The sequence below is a fragment of the Ostrea edulis genome, chromosome 4 (assembly GCF_947568905.1).
Source record: "Ostrea edulis chromosome 4, xbOstEdul1.1, whole genome shotgun sequence".
NCBI lineage: Eukaryota > Metazoa > Mollusca > Bivalvia > Ostreida > Ostreidae > Ostrea > Ostrea edulis.
In genome coordinates, this window is record NC_079167.1 from 7,342,530 (window position 1) to 7,363,551 (window position 21,022).

The 21,022-nt window shown below is 35.0% G+C and overlaps 3 protein-coding genes across 5 annotated transcripts in view; 1 reads left to right on the plus strand and 2 right to left on the minus strand.

Annotated features, from left to right (window-relative positions):
• LOC125671232 (sister chromatid cohesion protein DCC1-like) overlaps positions 1–6,819 on the minus strand; it is a 20,610-nt gene extending 13,791 nt beyond the window's left edge. The window contains exons 1-4 of the mRNA XM_056161797.1: positions 6,758–6,819; positions 1,184–1,348; positions 669–834; positions 435–569 (exon numbers count right to left, since the gene is read on the minus strand). Of these exons, the coding sequence (XP_056017772.1) occupies positions 435–569; positions 669–834; positions 1,184–1,348; positions 6,758–6,774 (483 nt within the window). The 5' untranslated portion in view covers positions 6,775–6,819. The remainder of the gene's footprint in view (positions 1–434; positions 570–668; positions 835–1,183; positions 1,349–6,757) is intronic.
• Positions 6,820–8,904: 2,085 nt separating this feature from the next.
• Positions 8,905–21,022, minus strand: part of LOC125668228 (dolichyl pyrophosphate Man9GlcNAc2 alpha-1,3-glucosyltransferase-like) — a 35,227-nt gene continuing 23,109 nt past the window's right edge. The window contains exons 1-14 of one of the 3 annotated variants that reach the window (XM_048902078.2): positions 19,809–19,910; positions 16,423–16,507; positions 15,938–16,027; positions 15,586–15,674; positions 15,381–15,460; positions 15,229–15,293; positions 13,873–14,049; positions 13,617–13,752; positions 13,181–13,266; positions 12,128–12,212; positions 11,962–12,032; positions 11,701–11,769; positions 10,434–10,575; positions 8,905–9,103 (exon numbers count right to left, since the gene is read on the minus strand). In XM_048902078.2, the coding sequence (XP_048758035.2) occupies positions 8,906–9,103; positions 10,434–10,575; positions 11,701–11,769; positions 11,962–12,032; positions 12,128–12,212; positions 13,181–13,266; positions 13,617–13,752; positions 13,873–14,049; positions 15,229–15,293; positions 15,381–15,460; positions 15,586–15,674; positions 15,938–16,027; positions 16,423–16,507; positions 19,809–19,890 (1,455 nt within the window). In that variant the 5' untranslated portion in view covers positions 19,891–19,910 and the 3' untranslated portion in view covers position 8,905. Of the gene's footprint in view, positions 9,104–10,433; positions 10,576–11,700; positions 11,770–11,961; positions 12,033–12,127; positions 12,213–13,180; positions 13,267–13,616; positions 13,753–13,872; positions 14,050–15,228; positions 15,294–15,380; positions 15,461–15,585; positions 15,675–15,937; positions 16,028–16,422; positions 16,508–17,480; positions 18,359–19,808; positions 19,911–21,022 lie in introns of those variants that run through there. The other 2 variants (XM_048902079.2, XM_048902080.2) reach the window with 2 other exon arrangements.
• LOC125668230 (uncharacterized) overlaps positions 20,117–21,022 on the plus strand; it is a 55,359-nt gene continuing 54,453 nt past the window's right edge. Inside the window, exons 1-2 of the mRNA XM_056161800.1 lie at positions 20,117–20,242; positions 20,610–20,743. Coding sequence (XP_056017775.1) covers positions 20,611–20,743 — 133 coding nt within the window. The 5' untranslated portion in view covers positions 20,117–20,242; position 20,610. The remainder of the gene's footprint in view (positions 20,243–20,609; positions 20,744–21,022) is intronic.

A 21,022-nucleotide genomic window follows, 5' to 3' on the forward strand; every position in this document is an offset into this window, starting at 1 on the left:
GAAATCCATAGACCACAGCTCTCATTTGAGCAAATACATCCTCCCACGTAAACTTTTAGAATCCTATTATAGACCTACTCTTTCAAATTGAATCATCATTTGCACATTAGTTTGACAAATTCTGTTATGGTAGCTTTTAAAGAATTTTTCTACAACTTCTTAATTAAAATGTTCAATATTTTATTACTACCTTACAGGAATCTGAAACTTGAAATTTACACTATGTGTGGATGTTTGCAAATTAATGTGAAAAATTGTACCCTCATAGTACTTGAGAAGAAGTCTAAAAGAATATTCCTATTCACATATATTCTTATTCCCAGGTAAAACTTAAAACCCTATGACAAGACGGACACACTTCGATTACAATATTTTCATGGATTTGGTATTATTTGTGTGTTTTGGATCTACATGAGATAAATGACCTTACTGACCTTGTGACCCTGGTGTTGGTCATCTTTCTCACACTCTTTACCGCTATACATATTCTCTTCTAACAGTTTCTTCAGTTTCGCTACTCTTGGTTTACATGGTCGCAGTTCATAGTAGTTATTCATCACCGATATCACCTGTTTTAATTAAACATTGCCATTTCGTTACAAACTAATATTACATTACTAATAAACAAAGAGAGTAATTCTAATATATAAAAGTCAACAATGGCATACTTTTGAAACCTTCAGGTTCTGTGGACATGATTCTTTCACATCCTGACCAATGTCTAGTTGAGGAACAATTAACATAGAATTAGAAATCTCCGCCTCCTTCATTTCAAAAGTAGCTGCTTTTGTGCAAAGCACAGCCATGTCTTCAGAGTTTCCGCGAATCACAACCCTATAAAGTCAAACATAACATATCTCAACACTGACAGGCACAGTCAGGCAGTAATTAACATATCTCAACACTGACAGGCACAGTCAGGCAGTAATTCTTAATTTAGAGGGTTTGTTCTTAAGCATTTTGGTACTGAGGCCTGGGACCCTTAGAAATGCAAAAACATCAACAAATTCAGAAATATAAATTGTCAGTAGTTTTGCTGTAACAATGTTGCCTGTCTGTTTGTTTGTATTGAATGAGACCAGTTGCAGACAAAGACAGACTAGGTGGCCTTGGTGAATGTTTACAGTCTCAGAATGCTTTTCAGAATAATGATACTGACACAGTATAAAAATGGTACATGTACCTGTCTCCATTTGTAAGAGTTTCCAGCACTGTGTCATTAACCTCCAAAAGTTTGAATGACTGATTGTCAAGTTGATCAGAAAAATAAATACACTGGACCGTTGGTTTAACATCACATGCTTCCAGTTTTGCATATTCCAAAACTGTATTTATATCCTCTAAAGTTCTGTAAAAACACAACAAAACAAACCTCCTTTTAAAATATATCAAAAATGCAGATAATTAATGCATGTATTAGGAAGATACTGATTAAGCTTTCATCACTGAAACATCTTGTGTCGTTTCATTAGAATATACATTCCATTTCAAGCATTAGGCAGGGTTTGACAATAAGGCACCTCCGACCGACCGAGTCTACTAAATGATAAGTCTGGTTGGGTAAAATGTCGATTTACTAGTCCGACTGGTCGTGTTTAAAAAACAAACAAATTTAAGAAACTTTACTTTAAATCATAAGATATTTTATTCTTTTAAAAAAATAACTGTAAAGAGTTTGCGAGCAATTTTGAACAGCATGATGACATAATCTCTATTTTTAGTTCTATTAAGTCACGGTCGGAAGTGATGTTCTGGATAAACAGAATTATTGAATTCATTTTCATTAAAAAAAAAAAACCCAGTTCATTTGAAATGAATATAAGAAAGTGTTTATCAAATTAATGACTTGCGTCGTAAACAGCAATTTTCAGTGTTTACATGTGTGTGGGAATGTCTATATTCAAATATGAATTCTCGTCCTCAAGGAAAGCAAAAGATGTTCCAAGAAAGAGAAAAAAGGAAAACATTGGGAAGAAACAAAGCAGGGCTTATGACAAAGAAATTTTTAAAAAAATATTGAGGTCATTTTATTTCTAAATGGATTAAAGAATTTCCGTGCCGGTAAGAATTTAAAGAAACTGAAAATATGTTTGAAAGTAAAAGCATCAAATTGAATGATGAGACTAAAGATTCTTTTGAGACAATTAAATGCATTTTAGTTCAAACTTAACGTTTGTCATTTAAATTAAGTATTTAGATATGGAGAATCTATCAGATTTTTTCTGAAAAGTTGGTCAGGGCTAGTGGATGTAAGGTCTGGTTTAGTGAAAATCATTTGAAGTAGCCCGATTGAATTTGGTCTGGTGCTCAAAAAAGTTAATGTCAAACCCTGATTAGGCCAAATACATAAATTGTTGTTTCCACCAACATCCAAGTCAAAATTAAGGTAGGCTGGAAGGGAGTAAATTATATCTTTTCTCAAATTTAGTTTAAGAGTACACAAAGAAACATTCTGACCACAATCTCCATCTAAGCTGTTGGTATATTTTAAATATACATGTATTGAACATGGGGGACTCAATTCTATTTTCAATGCAACTTTTAATTGTACGTTTTGTGCTCATTCACAGGTGAAGTCTGGCGGGTTAGACAGAGGATTGGTGCTTCAAAGGTCTCAGTTCAGGATGACCTTGTCCAGACTCGTGTGGAGGCCACTGTACCTACTAGGAGCTTGATGTTGTCAAGAACTCGAGCGTGGAGTTGAGTTGTCAACAGGGATCATCAAGTCTGGTGCAGCTTTTCTGGTTGTCAGGAGTTATGTGTCATTCTTTCAGTGGATAGAGTGTGTAGTACTAGTGTTGTAGATGTGAGAGCTCCTGAGACTATCTCTCAGTTTGCAGAGAGCCATCAAAGGAGAAGCCTCCTGATGTGGGACAGGATGCCATTGGGTTGGATCATGATGGCCCTCAATTATTTAGCCAGTGTGGTTGGTTGGTTCATTTACAGGGGCCAAGGGTCAAAGTAGGTTGGGGCAAACGTTCTATAAACCCTTAGGAGGGGTGGGGTTGGTGGGTGTTCCAGACCTACAGGGATAAAATGGGATGCAGACTTGCCATTTCAGATGCCCCAGTCATAATTGGAGATGCAGTAGCCAGTCAGGTTCCTGGGAGGTTTGTCCCCAAGGCACCTGAAGAATGAACAGCAGCACATATTTGTCAGATTCTGGTTGCACTGTCTGTGGGTCCTCAAGGGGTGGGGATGGCCCTGTGCATGCATGGGTGATGTCTCTATGTCCGGCCCAGTCGGAGTCACTGTCGACTGGTGGAATATGAGCATTCCCTCAGATGGAAAGGCTTCCCCTGACAAACCTTTTGATGTTGCATCTAAGGGTGTCATAGTGACAAATCAGAATGTTCCTGAATCATTTAGTCAGCGAAGGTCGGTTAGTCTATCTCAAGGGGCTCGGACTCAAAGTAGGTGGGGGCAACCCTTAGGGGGTCCCTAGACCACAGCGATAAACTTTGGGAAGCAGTTGACCCATAAATCCAAACATCGTTTAGTGTCCCCAGATTTGGCAGTAAAAATTCCCAGACCAAGGGAAGGGGGTCATGACTTAGAAGCATGAAGATGCTACATGCTAAAGAGCTAATGCCACTGTCTTGAATAGGCTTTGGGTTTCAACGAGGGGCTGGATATAGCCTAAGATCACCCCGAATAGGGGTAGGGGTTCCATGACACTGTAAGGAAAAGACAGTGGGTGCCATAGGCCTAATCTTGTTGTCTTTTTCCCAGTTTGATGGGGCAGTGGTCACTCTCAATTGGAAAGAAACACTACAAGGTGTTGTGCTGTTAAAACTACCCATTACTTTCTCCCAAAGGTTAGAGGGTGTTCTAGAGCTGCTCTTAGGAGTAGATAATTTTGTTGTTGGCAAGCGAGCTGTGCACGTTTTCGGCATAACTGATTACCCATGATGTTTCCTTGTGTGATGTTTATCCATCTTTGAATGTTCTTGTATGATGATGTGGGTGAATGTGTGATGTACCACGTTTCCAAACTCTGATGTGACTTTCCAGCTCATGGATTTTTCGTGATGTAATAATGTATTTTGAACCGCTCCACTGTTATTTAATGATTTTCAAGAGAAATTTTCTAATGTTTTTTATATTCTAAGGGTCAATGTGTGTGATTTGATTGCGCAACATTTCAGATATTTGTGAAGGCACTTGCAGTGACTGGGGATCAGTGGGGACAAGTAAGGCTTTTTCAGCATTGGGACATTCCTCCACAAAATGGGGGGGGGGGGGGGATTTTTTTTTACTTAGGGGCAAATGGCCTGGGTACCCAATCCCTGTTTACTGGAAGCGAGAACCCCTACTATCTCTCTCATTTTAGAAATCAGCAAGACAAGGTCAAGTGTTGGTTCTCAAGATTATTTTTGTGATTGTTTTAATATTGTGTTTCTTGTGTGTTATTTAAAGAGACACTACAGCTCATTTTCCACATTTTAATAAAGTGTTTTTTAAAACATGTATTGATAAAATTCATATCGATACTGACAATTTTGAACAATTGGGATGCATCAATTTACTCTCAACTGTGCTTTGAAGATCGTTCGGAATTCAAAGGTTTCTTCATTCTGACTCAGACTTTTGAATGCTTATTTACATCACGTGGTTTTGAATGACAGCAAAGGTGTTGTGTAGGAAATTATTTAAATTCCCCTTCAAGGGGGTCCACACTCACCTTTCAAGTATAAGAGTATTCCCTGCTCCTTAAAATAAGTAATTATATCAATCATTATTTCAACAGAAACCCTTCCACGTTCCCATTGACCGATGTTTTTACAACTAACACATGTCGTGTTCAGATAAAAATAGCACTTACTTTTAAAAGTAGTGTCTTCGCAGCTAGTCTCAATGGCAGATTTAGGGGGGGGGGGCAGGGTCCCCCCTCCCTTTTTACGCCACAGATTGTGAATGAAAATCCAAATTTTGCACCAGAATGGCCGATTACTGTGGCTAATCTTTGACTTTCACACCCCCTTCAGAAATCCTAGATCCGCCACTGACTTACATGGGTTTCTCTGAGCTCTTTGTTTTCCAACGGTCAAACTGATACCATGGTAAATTTTATTTCACGTATGAGTTTTATCTCATTCTATTTTTACCTCTTTTCTCACAGAATCTTTCAAAATTCTAGATCTATCAACTACACTTTCTCTCACTGGACGACATGCTGCACTGTTTACTGTCTTTGCGCATGCGTCTGAAAGGAGGAGACTCGATATTTTTTGTATAGGCCATCAAAAAGTATTAATTTTTACGTTAAAACGATAATTTTTAAATTTAGATAAGTGTTATTTTCGCAAAGTTTATACTTTCAACAATGTAACAAAAATTGAGAAAGCGCTAGGAAAATTGTCATTTCATGATTTTTTTTAGCAAAATGAGCTGTAGTGTCTCTATAATATAATATATATTCGGTTTTCTAAAGTGATTGGGTTTAGTACTTTATTTCGGCAAGAGGATCACAATTACATGTATTGCCTTGTAGTTTACCGGTTCAAGTTACGTTTCCCAAATGATATAATGCTGCTTCTATGCATTCGTATATGCAGTGTAAAACAAATTATTTGTATATAGTTAAAAAGATTTCTAGTCAACTCGTACCCTGACCGACTCGTACCCAGGTCAACTCGTACCCCATAGGTCAACTCGTACCCAAAAGGCAAAGTCATCTCGTACCCAAGAATCTGCCCATAAATGCAATATATCTATGCGCATATAAGTGACATATCGCTTAAGTACGAGTTGTCATCAGTTGAAGAGGAGGAGTCAACTCGTAACCAGATTCTTGGGACTTTTACTATTTGGGTACGAGTTGACCTGGGTACGAGTCGGTCAGGGTACGAGTTGACTTGACTCCGTTAAAAATACTGTTAATGATCGATTGTTGCAGTTGTGTGACTGTACGTCAGAATTTAATAGCGTTACAATCTCTACCCTTATCAGGTCAACTCAAATAAAGTAAAGGAATAATTTCATGTATTTGCTGTTTACTTTTTTTTTAATACCAGGTGTATAGCGAAGGAACAGTCGCAACCTACAGTACTTGGCCATAAGTATGTTCCCCAAGAAAATTTCCACTTTATATTTCATACAAAACCATATATTTTCAAAATTTTCGCTTGGAGCCAATTTTTCCTCTATTATAATGAAATAAAAATCATTTGTTTAGAAATATCAGACGTAACTCATAATTTTGAGGAAAAAAAATGTTACGTTGCAATATAGAGAGATAATTCATTTTATTCATATTGTTGATTTTTTTAATTCCAAAATTACACATACTTACATAAAGAGTAAGTACTTTCAAATCAAACTTTGTATTAGAATTGTCATATTTTTACAACAGATTATTTATACTAATTCTGAAATTATTAGATGATCAATACTAGAGCTGTAAATAATTCTGAGATCAGACTCAGTGCTTTTTATTTCATTAAAATTGATCAAGAAATGAGTTCAGGAAAATAAATTGAATATATATGGTTTTGTATGAAATGGAAATGTTCTTTGGGAACATACTTATGGCCAGGTACTGTTTATCAAACGTTTGACGCGGCGCGCGGCGTCGGGATAGAGAATCGAAGTTAGCAGTTTGTAGTTACAAAGCGACCGTCTCACTCGGCTACCGTGACCGGTGGGAGTGGTGTTACCCCCCCCCCCCCCCCCCCGCGAAATCTCCAATTGCGCTGGGGCACTTCTCCCCATATTTCAACAGGCCTGCAAACCTACAACTACTTTAAACCTTTACCTTTGATCGTAATCCATTTTTCCGCCAAACAAATTGAAAGTCGAAGTAAAGCTAGCACAGACTCATTTTCGTATCTCATTAGAGTAGTAACTCGCGCCACAAAATTTCGTAATAAGCCATCGGGGGAGGGGGTGTAATATAAAAATACCCAATATAACTATAAATCAACAAAAACAAAACACTTAAATACAGTAAATATAACTGTCATTTCTAATATGGTGAAATTAATAAAATGACACATATTGAAAGGGTTTTTTTTGGGGGGGGGGGGGGGGGGGGATGCAAGTTCAGATCCCTGGGTAAAAGTATTTCAACAAATCAAAAGATTGTGCCATTTACTTCTCAGAGAATGGGAGAAATTATTGCTTCTTTTATCGTTTACATTTTTCAGAACATGAAGACCATGATTTCACCTAAATTAAAAAAAAATTAGGGGGGGGGGGGGGGGGCACCAGCTGTGCCCCTTTTAAAATCTGCCACTTCATGGTCAGATGCAGTCATTATGAATACATTTTCAATAATGAATGTACACAAATGACCAATTGATGAGTCACCTCCTATGTGTATTCCTACATGTGTACACACTGAGACTGAAGTGAAAAACTGCGAACATGACAATGGAATCTATATTACTGACAGTGGAGTTATTGCGAAGGAAATTGTGACCAAATATGTAGCAAGTGAAAGATTCAAAGCATTTACTACGATCATAAATGTGAATTCTTCTGTACACAAGATTTATCATTTTTCACAGCATAATTGATCTGTTTCAATAATTAGCTCTTTAATTGTTTTAAAAGAGTTGATCTATATCATGACTTATTAGGAATTTGTTATCACCAGTCCACAATGTTCTATTGATTGATTGAATATTGTTTAACGTCCCGCTCGAGAATATTTCACTCATGTTCACCACTACTGGTGAAGGGCTGCAAAATTTAGGCCTATGCTCGGCGCTTATGGACATTCACCAGGGAGGGATCTTTATCGTGCCACACCTGCTGCGATATGAGACCTCGGTTTTTGCGGTCTCATCCGAAGGACCGCTACAATGTTCTAGGGATATGTTAATAGTTTGCTACCTATAGTAAATTGCTTGATTCAAGATTTGTTGCAAGTGGTTGGATAATTTGGTTGTAGAACTTTCAAATCACATGGTTTGTTAGTAATTTTTACAGTAGTTTGTTTGCCCATTTTCTCCGTATGGGCACCCCTATATATCATACATTTATTTATGTAATCGTTCCATGCTTTTTCTAAGCTTTAGAATATATCGGAATAGTGCATTTAAATTTATTATACCTGTAAAAGGTCAATCTCTAAAGCTTACAAAGAGCATGAAACAATCACATAAATCAAAATTGTGTAGTAGTGTCCATACTTCAGGTGCCTAGCTGTGATATCATTGATATATATATTTGATGCTAACAACATAATCCATACAAGATAAGAGGGTTTTTTGACAAGTTCCTTGAATATTTAAAGTCATTTGGACATTACAAATTACATTCAGTCACTGCATTTGGCTTTCGATTTATTATCTCATGTTTTTATGTGTCATGCAAATCCTTTAATATAAACCCAATGTTGAATAAAAATTTCGCAGTCTTTTTTATGACATAATATAGTTGGTATTAAAAGTACATTCAGTGAAGTGTATTAAAACTTTTAACTGCTCAAATTTCTTCATAATTCAAGACTTTAGATATGAATTTTGGGCAAAATCACAACCATATTGCCCCCTCTTCTTTCTTGTGATTACCATTATATTAGAATTAGTACATGCAGTATTAAAATACATTGTATGACTAAAGTGTAATTACACTTTTAATCCTTTTACATTTAAAAATAGTAGGTTAACTGCTTAAACTACAATATCTGGCAATGGAAAGTCTATTCATCATGATCTAACATTAAAAACTCAGAATCAAAGCTTTTAATTAAAAATCACTTTCTTACATTTTTGAGGTTTTGAAATTTTTCACTCTCTTTCATTTCAGCAAATACATACTTTCTCAATGTTTGTACATATGTACATTTCAAAACTTTTATAAACTGTATGTACTATTTGTATTTGAACTATTGAGTTCCTGTACACCACAGACTCTATAATGCCTACTATAAAGGAAATTGAAAAAACTCTGGTAATTATTGAATCTTCTTTATTTTGATACCTGTAGTTTGTGATTGAAATTGAAGAATGTGAGAAACAATCAAAAAGAGTACAAAATGAGCACAAGAATAAACCGATATAAGGACAGGAAACAGATCGGGATATCTGGTGGGAGGCGTCAGAGAAAGACTAGCCACTGTAAGACAAAAGGCACCAAAAATGGATAACTTCATCTGAAAAAAATAATAATAAAAAGATCAGAGACTCCTGGTATTTTCAAGCGCTCCTATTCATTGACTTGCACAAAGCAACCATCCATTTTATACAAATTTTTAACATCCTATGATCATAGAATACTTTTAAAGTGTTTCTGAAAAGATACAATTAGTTTGAGCAGATTTAATCTACAATATGTGAGAATCTATACATATTATTAAGCCAAATTTCAACCTTATTGTTCTTCATCAGAAGAATTTTCCTGTTATATAACCTTATAACTTTGAACCCTATTGTGTCCTATCTCTATCCAAATGTCTTAAGTTTGGACAGATCTAAACCTACACTACATAAGGTTATCTGCTGCCATTGCATGGGTTTTTTTCTTATGAATTTATGCTTTAACAGAATTTTGTCTTATCTTCTCTGATATAGGAATTGCACCTTTATTCAAAAATTAAGATATGCCCATAGGCCTAATATTGGCCACCTGAGAATTTGGTTAAAGGTATCACTAGCCCCAGAGGCTAAGAATTTCTTGTTGACCTAAAAATTTGAATCCCTTTTACCCAAGGATACTTTGAACTATTTTGTTGAAAGGCTAGTGGTTCTGGAGAAGAAGTCAAAAATGTGAAAAATCAACACCAATAAGAACCAGAAAAAGTCCATGACTCAGGTTAGTTGATAAAAGTTGTTAAAATAATTAAAAAGGGGTGTTTAAGTACTTCAAAGCAAAAATATAATGCACACTTAAAAGAAATCAACATATTGAAAGTAGGAAAATGGTATATGTTACAATCTTTGTTGATTAGGTGTACACACATTTTCAAGAAATAAAATACATCGATCCACTTCACTACTAGCATTTGTAGAGGATAACATTTATTTCACCTTTGATGATGCATGTCAAGGTAAATGTAAGATGTGGGAAATGATAGTATGTGACAAATATGGTAATACATCCCAACATATGCCTGACCCCCCCCCCCCTCCCCCCAAAAAAAACAGAAAAAAGAAAATAACAAACATACTATTTTATTACATATACTCAGTAAGCTATGCTGGGACTGAATTTTATTTTGTTTGTAATGGGTTGATTTATGAAATATAGAGGCCAATCTCCGACTTTATCATAATTCGAAAGAAGCTCTTTTGCTATAGCTCAAATTGGGACTTACAATCCAGAAAATTATGTAATTGCAAAATTGGCATCTGACCTCTAGTGACCCTTACATTACATTTCTTGGGTACCTAAATGTAAGTAGAAAGTTTTCTGTTCTTTCCTAGTAATCTTGAAAAGATGGATACTATGAATAGTTAAAAGGCATGAATCAAAAAGTGACCTACCATTACAGTTTGGACTCTGTCCCACAGTTGATCACTTTTTCTGTTGGTTAAAGTGAGACATGTTCCACAAACCATACAATGTAGGGCTGTAGTAGCAACAGCTGCCACAACTAAGTTGTCTTTCATAAACAGTGGAAGCATGCTATCACAGAAATAATCAAAATTTATAGAATCCCTTGATCACATACAAATAAAGGTGTTTGACAATACAGAACAAGAGTGCCGCAAATGGTACAACATACGCCTGTTGGATCTGTAAGCACATTACCGGTATACACTAAATTAAAAAAAATTTGGAAAACTATTTGACCTACTTTTACCCCTAAAGTATGTCATGGTGCACCAATCCAGCTGAAATGCAATCTGAACTTACATTCCTCTGAAAGGAAGCTTGTGACTAAATTTCACGGCAATATCTGTATCTGTAACAAAAACAAGGTTTTTCTACAAACTGATACTACGACTTAGATCTTGAGAAACAATAGGCATTCTCCATTTGGCATGAGGAGTATGTGTACCAATTTTGACGGTCCTAGCCCAATAGTTCGGTCTTTATTCTGCCTACAAAGTTTTCCTATTAAGTGATACTACGACCTTGACCTTGGAAAACAATAGACATCCTCCGCTTGGCATAAGGTGTATGTGTACCAAGTTTGACGGTCCTAGCCACAACGGTTTGGTCTGTGTCCTGCCTACAAGGTTTTCCTATTACCAGGTAAGTGATACTATGGCCTTGACCTTTGACCTTGAAGAACAAAAGGTATTCTCCCAATAGTTTGGTCTGTATTCTGTCTGCAAGGTTTTCCTATTGATTAACTGATACTACGATCTTGACCTTTGAAAAACAATAGGCATCTTCATCTCATCATGGTGATCAAATGTACCAAGTTGTAAGATCAGGGAGCTTACAGTTCATTTTGCCTACAAGGTCTGAATAGACAGATGGACAATGACATACCACAATACGTATAAAAATCACATACAGTTAAACCTGTTTAATTTGACACCAGTGTATTCCATTTTACTGTGAACTGTGACCCTAATTTTTATTCGAAATTATCTTTTTTCCCCCCTCCATGTTCTATATACTGTGCAGTCCAACAGCTTGTTTGATCTGACAAAATTTATCTTCCAGAACATGTTGGATTAGACAGGTTTCACTGTATTTGATTTTTTTTGGTAATATTGATGGCCTATGCATGTGTTACATGAATACACTTAAAATTATATTTCATGATAGGAAGTATGATCTTTTTTATTACCTTACCTAAATATCGATATGATATAAAACCAAACACACCAAAATGGATGCTCATGAACAAGTAGTGATACTGCCCTATAAAAAACCAATAAGTATTGGGATTAAACAATTCAAACTTTAATTTCAATATGATGGGAATCATCGCAATTGATCATCAATATATCTTTATTCATTTTCCCCTCAAAACAAGATAATACGTCAAACAAAAGTACTTTTACATTTCGAACTTTGACTGTTACAATCAAAAATAAAGAAATTCCAACTCACAACGCTGGCAAAAGAATGGATTTCTCATGGACATGGAAGGAAAAAAGAAAGAAAACCAGAGAGGAATTGACCTATAAGTTTAAATTAAAGCTTGATTAGATCTACCCTTTAGATTTAACATAGGGTTGTACTATCAAAATAATCATGTTGAATACATTTCACTTACTAGAGCTAATCGGAAATTTCTAATTGTGGGAACACACAGCAGGTGTACTGAAGATGGCAACAACAACACAAGTGTAGTTAGAAGGCTAGAAATAAACCATGGATACTCGTTAAGATATTACTATATAACCATGTGCTAATCCTATCACTCTTAATACTCGTTAAGATATTACTATATAACCATGTGCTAATCCTATCACTCTTAATACTCGTTAAGATATTACTATATAATCATGTGCTAATCCTATCACTCTTAATACTCGTTAAGATATTACTATATAACCATGTGCTAATCCTATCACTCTTAATACTCGTTAAGATATTACTATATAATCATGTGCTAATCCTATCACTCTTAATACTCGTTAAGATATTACTATATAATCATGTGCTAATCATATCACTCTTAATACTCGTTAAAATGTTACTATTTAATCATGTGCTAATCATATCACTCTTGGTCTTTGAAATTGATATACATATTACATGTACATGTATTTAGTATTTTGAAGCTCCATGCAGTAAACCTCATTTAGTACAAACACAGATATAGCAAAATCAATAATACAGCAAAGAACAGTTCTTTGGAGTCCACAGCTGTTAGATTATAACGAATTCAGAAAAAGCAAATTTACAGATATAGAAAACTGATTTTATGTCCCATGGAAGAGAAAAATAACAAAGTTGACTACTTTTATAGTGAACATTTTTTTGGAAACAAGTTAGTAGATATATCAATTCAAAATTCTCCTTGCACCATCAGGAATTTTTTGAAAAGTTCTTTGATAAAAGATTTGTATTTACCACTTCAATGAGCATATCTAAGTCCCAAAATGAAGGAAAAATGAAAACAATGTTTACTGCAAACATACCATACATGTTTTTATGAATTCATTATACAGATATAATGAATTATGGATATAGCAAAGTAAATCAAATGGTCCTCAGGACTTCGCTATCACTGAGTTTTACTGTGTGTACATAGCAAACATCAGTAATGCTTTGATTTGCTGAGACTTTTCAAATTATATCAAATTTTGCTCTCCACACTTACCATATTAGAACCAACTGATCCACAGTAAACATCTGCTTAAACTTGATTAGGACTGACAAACTGCACCACACATTCGCAACTTTATCCTAAAATAACGATCTAAAATTCTGCATTCACAAAAGAACAGTAACTGCACACTGGCATCACAATTTAACATCCTTAATTAAAAGTGTTATGAAGTATTCTACTGGCATCACAATTTAACATCCTTTTTAAGTTTTATGAAGTATTCTACTGGCATCACAATTTAACATCCTTAATTAAAAGTGTTATGAAGTATTCTACTGGCATCACAATTTAACATCCTTAATTAAAAGTGTTATGAAGTATTCTACTGGCATCACAATTTAACATCCTTTTTAAGTTTTATGAAGTATTCTACTGGCATCACAATTTAACATCCTTTTTAAGTTTTATGAAGTATTCTATGCATTACCTCGTACAGTCCTCTTGCCAAAGGGAACACTCTGTGAACAACTTGTAAGACACTTTCCTTAGATCTTAAAAAGGGCAACCAGCACACCATGAATGTTGACAGCACTGTTGCAGCAATTGTAAACAAATGTGGTAACCTAAGAAATAACACGAATAGTCTAATGTTATTCCTTTTATCATGTAAACAACATCAGATATTAAGAATGCGTATTATCTTATAAAACATCAACATACGTCATCAGATATTGTGTATTCACCTTGCCCATTTCTGAAGGCACCACCCCAGAAGATAACAGAAGAATGGCAGTGCATGGTACAGCTCCATTTGTTTGTAGTTCAAGGCTAGAGAGAAGCAGATGGAGCCCCAGGAATGGAATCCCCGGGAAATCCAGACCACTCCAAACAAGGCTAATCCCAGACTGACACAATTGTATCGTTATATATGTCAAGGTCATTATTAAATCTTACTCATCAAAATGTTAATGATATAATATTGTTCAGGTATGTAAATGATATTTAATATTGTTCAAGTATGCTTGAAAGGCTTATCTACAGCATTTGATAATATTGCTTTTTTAAACTTATCTCATTATCTTCATATGAATATGATCACAAAAGTAAACCCCTTGTGACCCGAGTTGATCCTCAGGATCAGAAGTGGTTGTATGTGAGAGGGTAATGTAGTCATGCACTCTGATCCTCCAACAACACTGACCCCTTCAGATCAATATCCAATGAGAAGCAATAATGCATTTGTAGAACTTGTTTGTTAATTGTTGTAAATAAAATTTAACTTTAAAACGTAATGATAGGAGAACTGAAGGAAACAAGAGGTACTGTGAGCAATGCTCACTAAGAATACCCCCTGCTTACCCCAATCTCCCAAAGGGTGTTGGTAATAGGTATAAACTACCTCTTTTCTGAGTGTAAAAAACAAATGGCATGACAAACCTTGGGTATTCTCATTTGTAGGGAAAAATGGATTATCTAGGAACACAGCATCTCCATGCGATGAAAAAAGCCGTTAAGAATTTAAATGGAAACCATATTGCTACTTCAATGTCCAGTGCGCTTGACCTTTGACCTTTTGACCCCAAAATCGATAGGGAACATCTTCATCCCATGGGTAGTCCATATGTATGATATGGTGACTGTAGGTGGAAAGGATAACGTTTTAGAGCTCGGAAACCATATTGCTACTTCGATGTCCAGTGCATTTGACCTTTGACCTTTTGACCCCAAAATCGATAGGGAACATCTCCATCCCATGGGTAGTCCATATGTATGGTATGGTGACTGTAGGTGGAAAGGATAACGCTTTAGAGCCCGGAAACCATATTGCTACTTCGATGTCCAGTGTGCTTGACCTTTGACCTTTTGACCCCAAAATCGATAGGGAATATCTTCATCCCATGGGTAGTCCATATATATGATATGGTGACAGTAGGTGGAAAGGATAATGCTTTAGAGCCCGGAAACCATTGCGTCTACAGACGGACGGACAACCCGATTCCAGTATACCCCCCCCCCACAACTTGTTGCGGGGGGTATAATTACAGGATGAATTCTCTAAATCTGATGCAAACCTTACCAAATCTGTTCTAAAAGGATACTGAAAATGTCCATGGTCAATCAAAAGAAACCCAGGATACAGCAGAACAACCAAAGACAACTTCACCTGGAAATGAAATCTGCAGATTGGGAAATAACTCAGTACATGAAAAGAACAAATACAGACAATGACAGAGAATTCAAAGTTACTAACCTTTTCTTGTGATTGTAGTCTTTGTTGAATAAAGAATAAAATGACAGCCGGAAAAAATATAGCAACATCTGCCAACAACACTAAAGATAGAGGAGAATATATATTTAGTAAGAAGTTTGTCTCAGCAACTGGTACATTTAAAAAAAACTTCACAAGAATTATTTGGATTCTCTTCATGCAATCAATTAAAAAACAAGATTCAAACCAGTATATCTCATGAACAATTTATGGGTGTAGCTCTCGTGTCCATGGGAATCTTTTAAAGCAACCCACGAAGGATTTATTTTGTTAGCACTGAAACAAGATTTAAATAGTTATATATTGGTATTGATATGTGACGTTAAGCGATTGAACAACACGCAAAATCTTCCAAGGTTAATTGTTTTTGTCCTATTGAAGAAAATAGAACTTTTCATCATATAAAAAGGCATATCTTTCATCAAGTCGATTAGTTATCAATGACTTTATCAACACTCACTTGAATATCACCTGCTCTTACTGAAATACTCTTACATGTACATTATCTATAATGTGATACAATATCCATTCATACTTACACTACACCACATAGCCAGCTATGATAGGCAGTCAAAGGGGGATAATCCAATCCCCAATACAATAAATTGTTGTCAGTGCCATTAAAATACCTGAAAAGTAAAATGTTCATTTCACATACATGTAATTCATTAAACAGAATGTCTTATAACAATTTGAACTAATACTGTTATTTTAAATTCACACGAATACGCATGCACACATATATAACTGTAGGAATGTAGCTCTGTGGAAAAAAATTAAAGTGAACCAGAAAACCATTTAAATTTTTTCCAGAAAGCTTCAGTCCTGCAGCTAATACCCATAATTTACAGAGTTTGATTACTGGTACCCCCATCAGAGTTAGAATAAAGGGAGACTTGCAAAGAACTAGGATTTTTAGTCGGGGGTACATTACATTTTCTCTCTCTAGTAAATATGACTGTTGATATATGTATTTCAGTTAAATACCACAAGCTCTATAAATACTCTTAAAATAAGATTTTACCACTTGTGTGGAGGTAAGTGGAATGTAATTTCCATCCAGTGCCTCTGAGCTTCATAATCACCAAACATTGGAGGTTTTCCAGTCCCTAAAAAGAAAAAAGTATATGTAATGTTAATTAAAAGCAGTTTGCATATGGACTGTTTTGTTGGACCAATTTTAAAACATATTTTTAACATTACACAGAAATTATTCTGTTATAGTTTTTCTTCAAAGACTTAAGATATTTAAGATTTCTCAAAGAAGATTTAATGAATAACTACATTCCCGATGTTTTATCAGAAATGTAATAAAACACATGTTTGCTACAGTTTAATCAGCATTAATGGCCGCAAATAACAAACTGCAATTCTAATACAATATTGCATTTTCCTAAAGTTTATGTCTTTTTTTCATCGGATTTTGCTCTTTTTTAAAAATAACATGTCAAGAAATGTTTATGTTTGATGTTATGTTCTGCATTACTCTACTATGATGTCACAATTGAAAGTTTTTGCTTCTGTATTAGCCAATAAAAATGCAGGTTACAAAACAGTTAGAATGAAGCATCTAGTAAATGTACCTGAAGTCTGTAAATTCTGTTTTGTTTGCTGCTCTTGGTGTACACACTGTTTTTGCATATTGGGAATTTTTAAATCTTATTTTTGTTTACCCTTATCCCAAATGGCCAAATTCAAATGTACACTTAAAACAACACGGACAAAATTTTCCATATACAGTATTATTAGAACACTTGGAAGTAACTGATAAAAAATTCTTATTTGAAAAAGACAGTTTTTCTTGCACAAATTTGAAGCCGAAATAATGCAAAAAAAAATTACATATAGAAGTAGTTCCAAAATGTTCCAAGTTATTTTTTTACTAGCATGCAACAGAAAAGGACGAGGGGGTCCAATTGTTGTTTGGGCCACATATGGAACAATCATACCTTGATCACTTTTAAAATAACCAACTTCAACTGAAAGCTAATTCCTACTGATTGTGATATTAGACTTAGTCAACACTAAAGATCTATATTTGATGCATCATCATATAATTAAAAGAATTCCATACATTTTTACCATGTTGATCCACTGTTGCTAAGATGTTTTTTTTCCACTCCATCTTGTTGTTTCCAAGATTTGCTTTCAAGTTTAATCAAAATGGTTCAGACAAACAACAAAGTTCATAAAGTGGTATTTTTGATTCTGTTAAATATCATGGAGGGTTATGTATTAAATTACTGCAGCTAAAAAAGTACTGCAGATACATATATTCAAAGAATACAAACACTTAGATTTAACATGTTTTGGTGAAAATATAATTTGATGTTGTTCCATGTAAATAAACCATTGAAAATTTGTGTAATAACATTCCAAGATAAAACCTATTGTATAATCTATGAAGATTTATAGAAACATGTCAGTGTAAAGAAGGTCTCATTCAACACACTATGAATGCATCAGATCCATCTGTACATGTAGCTGGGGCATGTGCTAATCTTGTCTTGATCACAGAGACTTGTCAAAACAGTTTTACTGTCTAATCATAGTCATTTAAAATTTTGTCAACATGACACAGGGTGTATGAATCTCTGAACTGGTAGCAAATCTTGTTTATGAAATGTCAATGGCAATAAAGCAATCAACTCAAATCCTAACAACTGCTAGATTCACTGTACAAGCAAAATATAAAAATATGATGTCATTGTTACAAAGCAGTGTGTCTCAGATAATTCTCTTTCGTTTATGTGAGCAGCCAAGCAGTATTGGTGTCCAAAATAAAGTCAATTTGAAAACACTTGGCAATTTTACAGAAAATGTGATCCAATATTGTAGAAAAGCAAAATAAATATTGTTGCACAATCAAAAGGAACTCTTATTCCACTTTGCTTAGTTTTCAGTATCTAATATAAATTAGCAATGAAACTTCAAACAAGCAGATATTATGTAATTGTCTATATCTGTGATGGTAAACCAGCTCAGTTGGTAGAGATTTAGGGGGCCCAGGTTCAAAGCCCATTCTGGATTTCCTCTGTTCCTATTACATTTGGTGACATGGGCCTGCCTTAGAACTGAAAGAAGAGAGGCGTATGGTCTAAGGAATTAGATCCTGGGTAAAATTCTATAGGCCCAGTTTTGAATACCGGTACCCGTCAGGTCCATTGCATTCCTCTAGCCAACTTTCCTTAGGATTATAACTCAATGTCTTCATTTAGCTAAACAGTTTTAAAGAGTTACAATAGCTTTCTCACAGCAGCTTGATTCAGCTACATTGATATAGATTTACATCTATATAAAAAGTTTCATAATCAAATTTGCCTTTGCATCTGCCATCAATCATCTATTCAGCAATCCAAATGATACTAACACATCTAAAAACAAGAAGCCCACAAACCTTATCAGTCACTTGAGTATTAATTAAAAGTATCACTAGCCCCAACGGCTGTAAAATCTATAATTTTCCTGTTTTGCATATCTCAGCTAAATTCTAATATTTGAAATTTACAATTTTGGAAGAAGCCCTCATGCTTTACATGTATAGCAATCAGCCGGCTTTGATCACTAGTGGCCAGATAGCTCAGTTGATAGAGCACTTGACTAGATATTCAGAGGGCCCGGGTTCAAATCCCGTTTTGGTCCAATGCATTTTCTCTTTTCCAGTTACATTTATTGCCATGACCACCCCTGGACTTGCAGGTGAAAGTCCGGCCAGGGGCAAAAGAATCTGGGTTGTGTGTCTTTGCGGGCCCCAGACGAATTAAAGGAGGGAGGAATGTAGTAGTGAGAGCTATACAGACCTTGGATATTGGCCTGAATAACTCAGTGATTAGAGCAACTGGCTAGTATTGCAGTTTTCATCATTGAGTAAATGTTACAAAATTGTTGCTTTTCTGTGTTCATAGTTTGGAAGTTGTGGTACAGTTCCGTGGAAGTTATTGTATGTAGCTAAGCTCCACCCTAAGAAGTTATCATATGTTGGGATTCTGTAAAAGGTTTTCTGTCTGATTTAAAGTATGGTAAAGATCAATGGAAGAAGTACCGCATCGTTATACAAAAGCTAGTAAATGTACACTGAGCAACTACATGTTTGAAAGAGTTTTTGGTATACACCGACAAGTGTTTTTTTTTTTTTTTTTTAAGTACGTTATGTAGCTAAATCAAGATATAATGTCGGACCTTATCCTGTTATACATCATTTCAGGTTCGGAGTCAGAATGCATATAAGAGCCTGACAGGTCTAACTGTAGAGGGTTATGTACAACTTACCACGGCTCTTACACGGTTTTCCATTGGTATTTCGAATTTACTCTGCTAAATTTTTCATTTCTCAAAGACTTTTAATATATTGAGAAATTGTTCACATGTTCAATTACGGTACAAATAAAGAAAACAAAACAGTCATTAAACCTGAATATTTGTTTAGTGAAACCAGCCATCGCACCAAAACAGCAATCAGCAAAACAACAACGTATGCAGGTTTTATCATCATCAATGTCAATAATCGCTTGAAGATATACCAAATATAAAACGTAATGCTGATTATGGCTAAAACAACACAGAAGGTAATCCATTCATTATTGGAATACTTTGATATGTAATATCTGTATGGAAAGTACTAATCTCATAGACTTTAAAGATATTATTTTGAAAAGTATCTTATCGATCAATGTAAAATTAATTATGAGATTGATATTACGAATAAAACAAGTACAACCACATTTATAACATTGTGCCACCGCGCATGCCCCGCGTTCTTGGTTTCTTCATTTATTTGCACATTTTGTTGAGTCTTGTCTCGCATATGTTGACTGTGTGTCTTTGAGATTTAAGGGCTGTGTCTAGTAAGTATAGCATCATTTATTGAACATAATGCACATAAATCTGTGCTATTATATGATTTTTTCTGAAGAATTCTCCAATGCAAGGCCTAGATTTGTCTTTATATCAACAGAGCGAAACTAGATCTGTCAGAGCAAAAAATACTATCATTAAGTTTAATTCATATTGAAATAATCTATGTGTGACAACACCATTATGAGAATTTCGAATTTCTTTAATCGTTGCATTTTACTAGTTCTCTTTGTTTGTTTGTTTTGGTTGATTTTTTTTTAATTTTTTTTTTATACTTGTAAACAGTATTTATAATTGTCTAAATACATATATAAGCTGTCATACCACTATTTATTACTGTACAACTGTCCTTAATAGAATGTCAAGGAGAGCTAGTAGAAGTTCCCTGGGTGGGGACAATGGAGAGTTCTACCTGGAGTGTAAAGCTGCATACCTGTCAATATACGACAACATCAAGGATGAGATTGACTCATTGGAAGACCTAATCCAAGGTTGATCTTAAGTAGATTAGAAAAGACAATATCTGTTAAATATGTTTAAACTATTTCCATGTTATAGACTCTTTCAATTCTACATAGATATAGCTATGACCTATATATTTCAAGAGTTTACGGTTTTATATAGAATAGTATCCGATCCACACTTTGAAAGAGTAAATTTAGTTGTGTCCCTTTCCAGTCTAATTAAAATCAGATCTTCTCTAACCGTTACAATGGAGATGGATCTGACAGCATTGCGTTTGAGGTCATGTTATTTCATCTTTCACACTT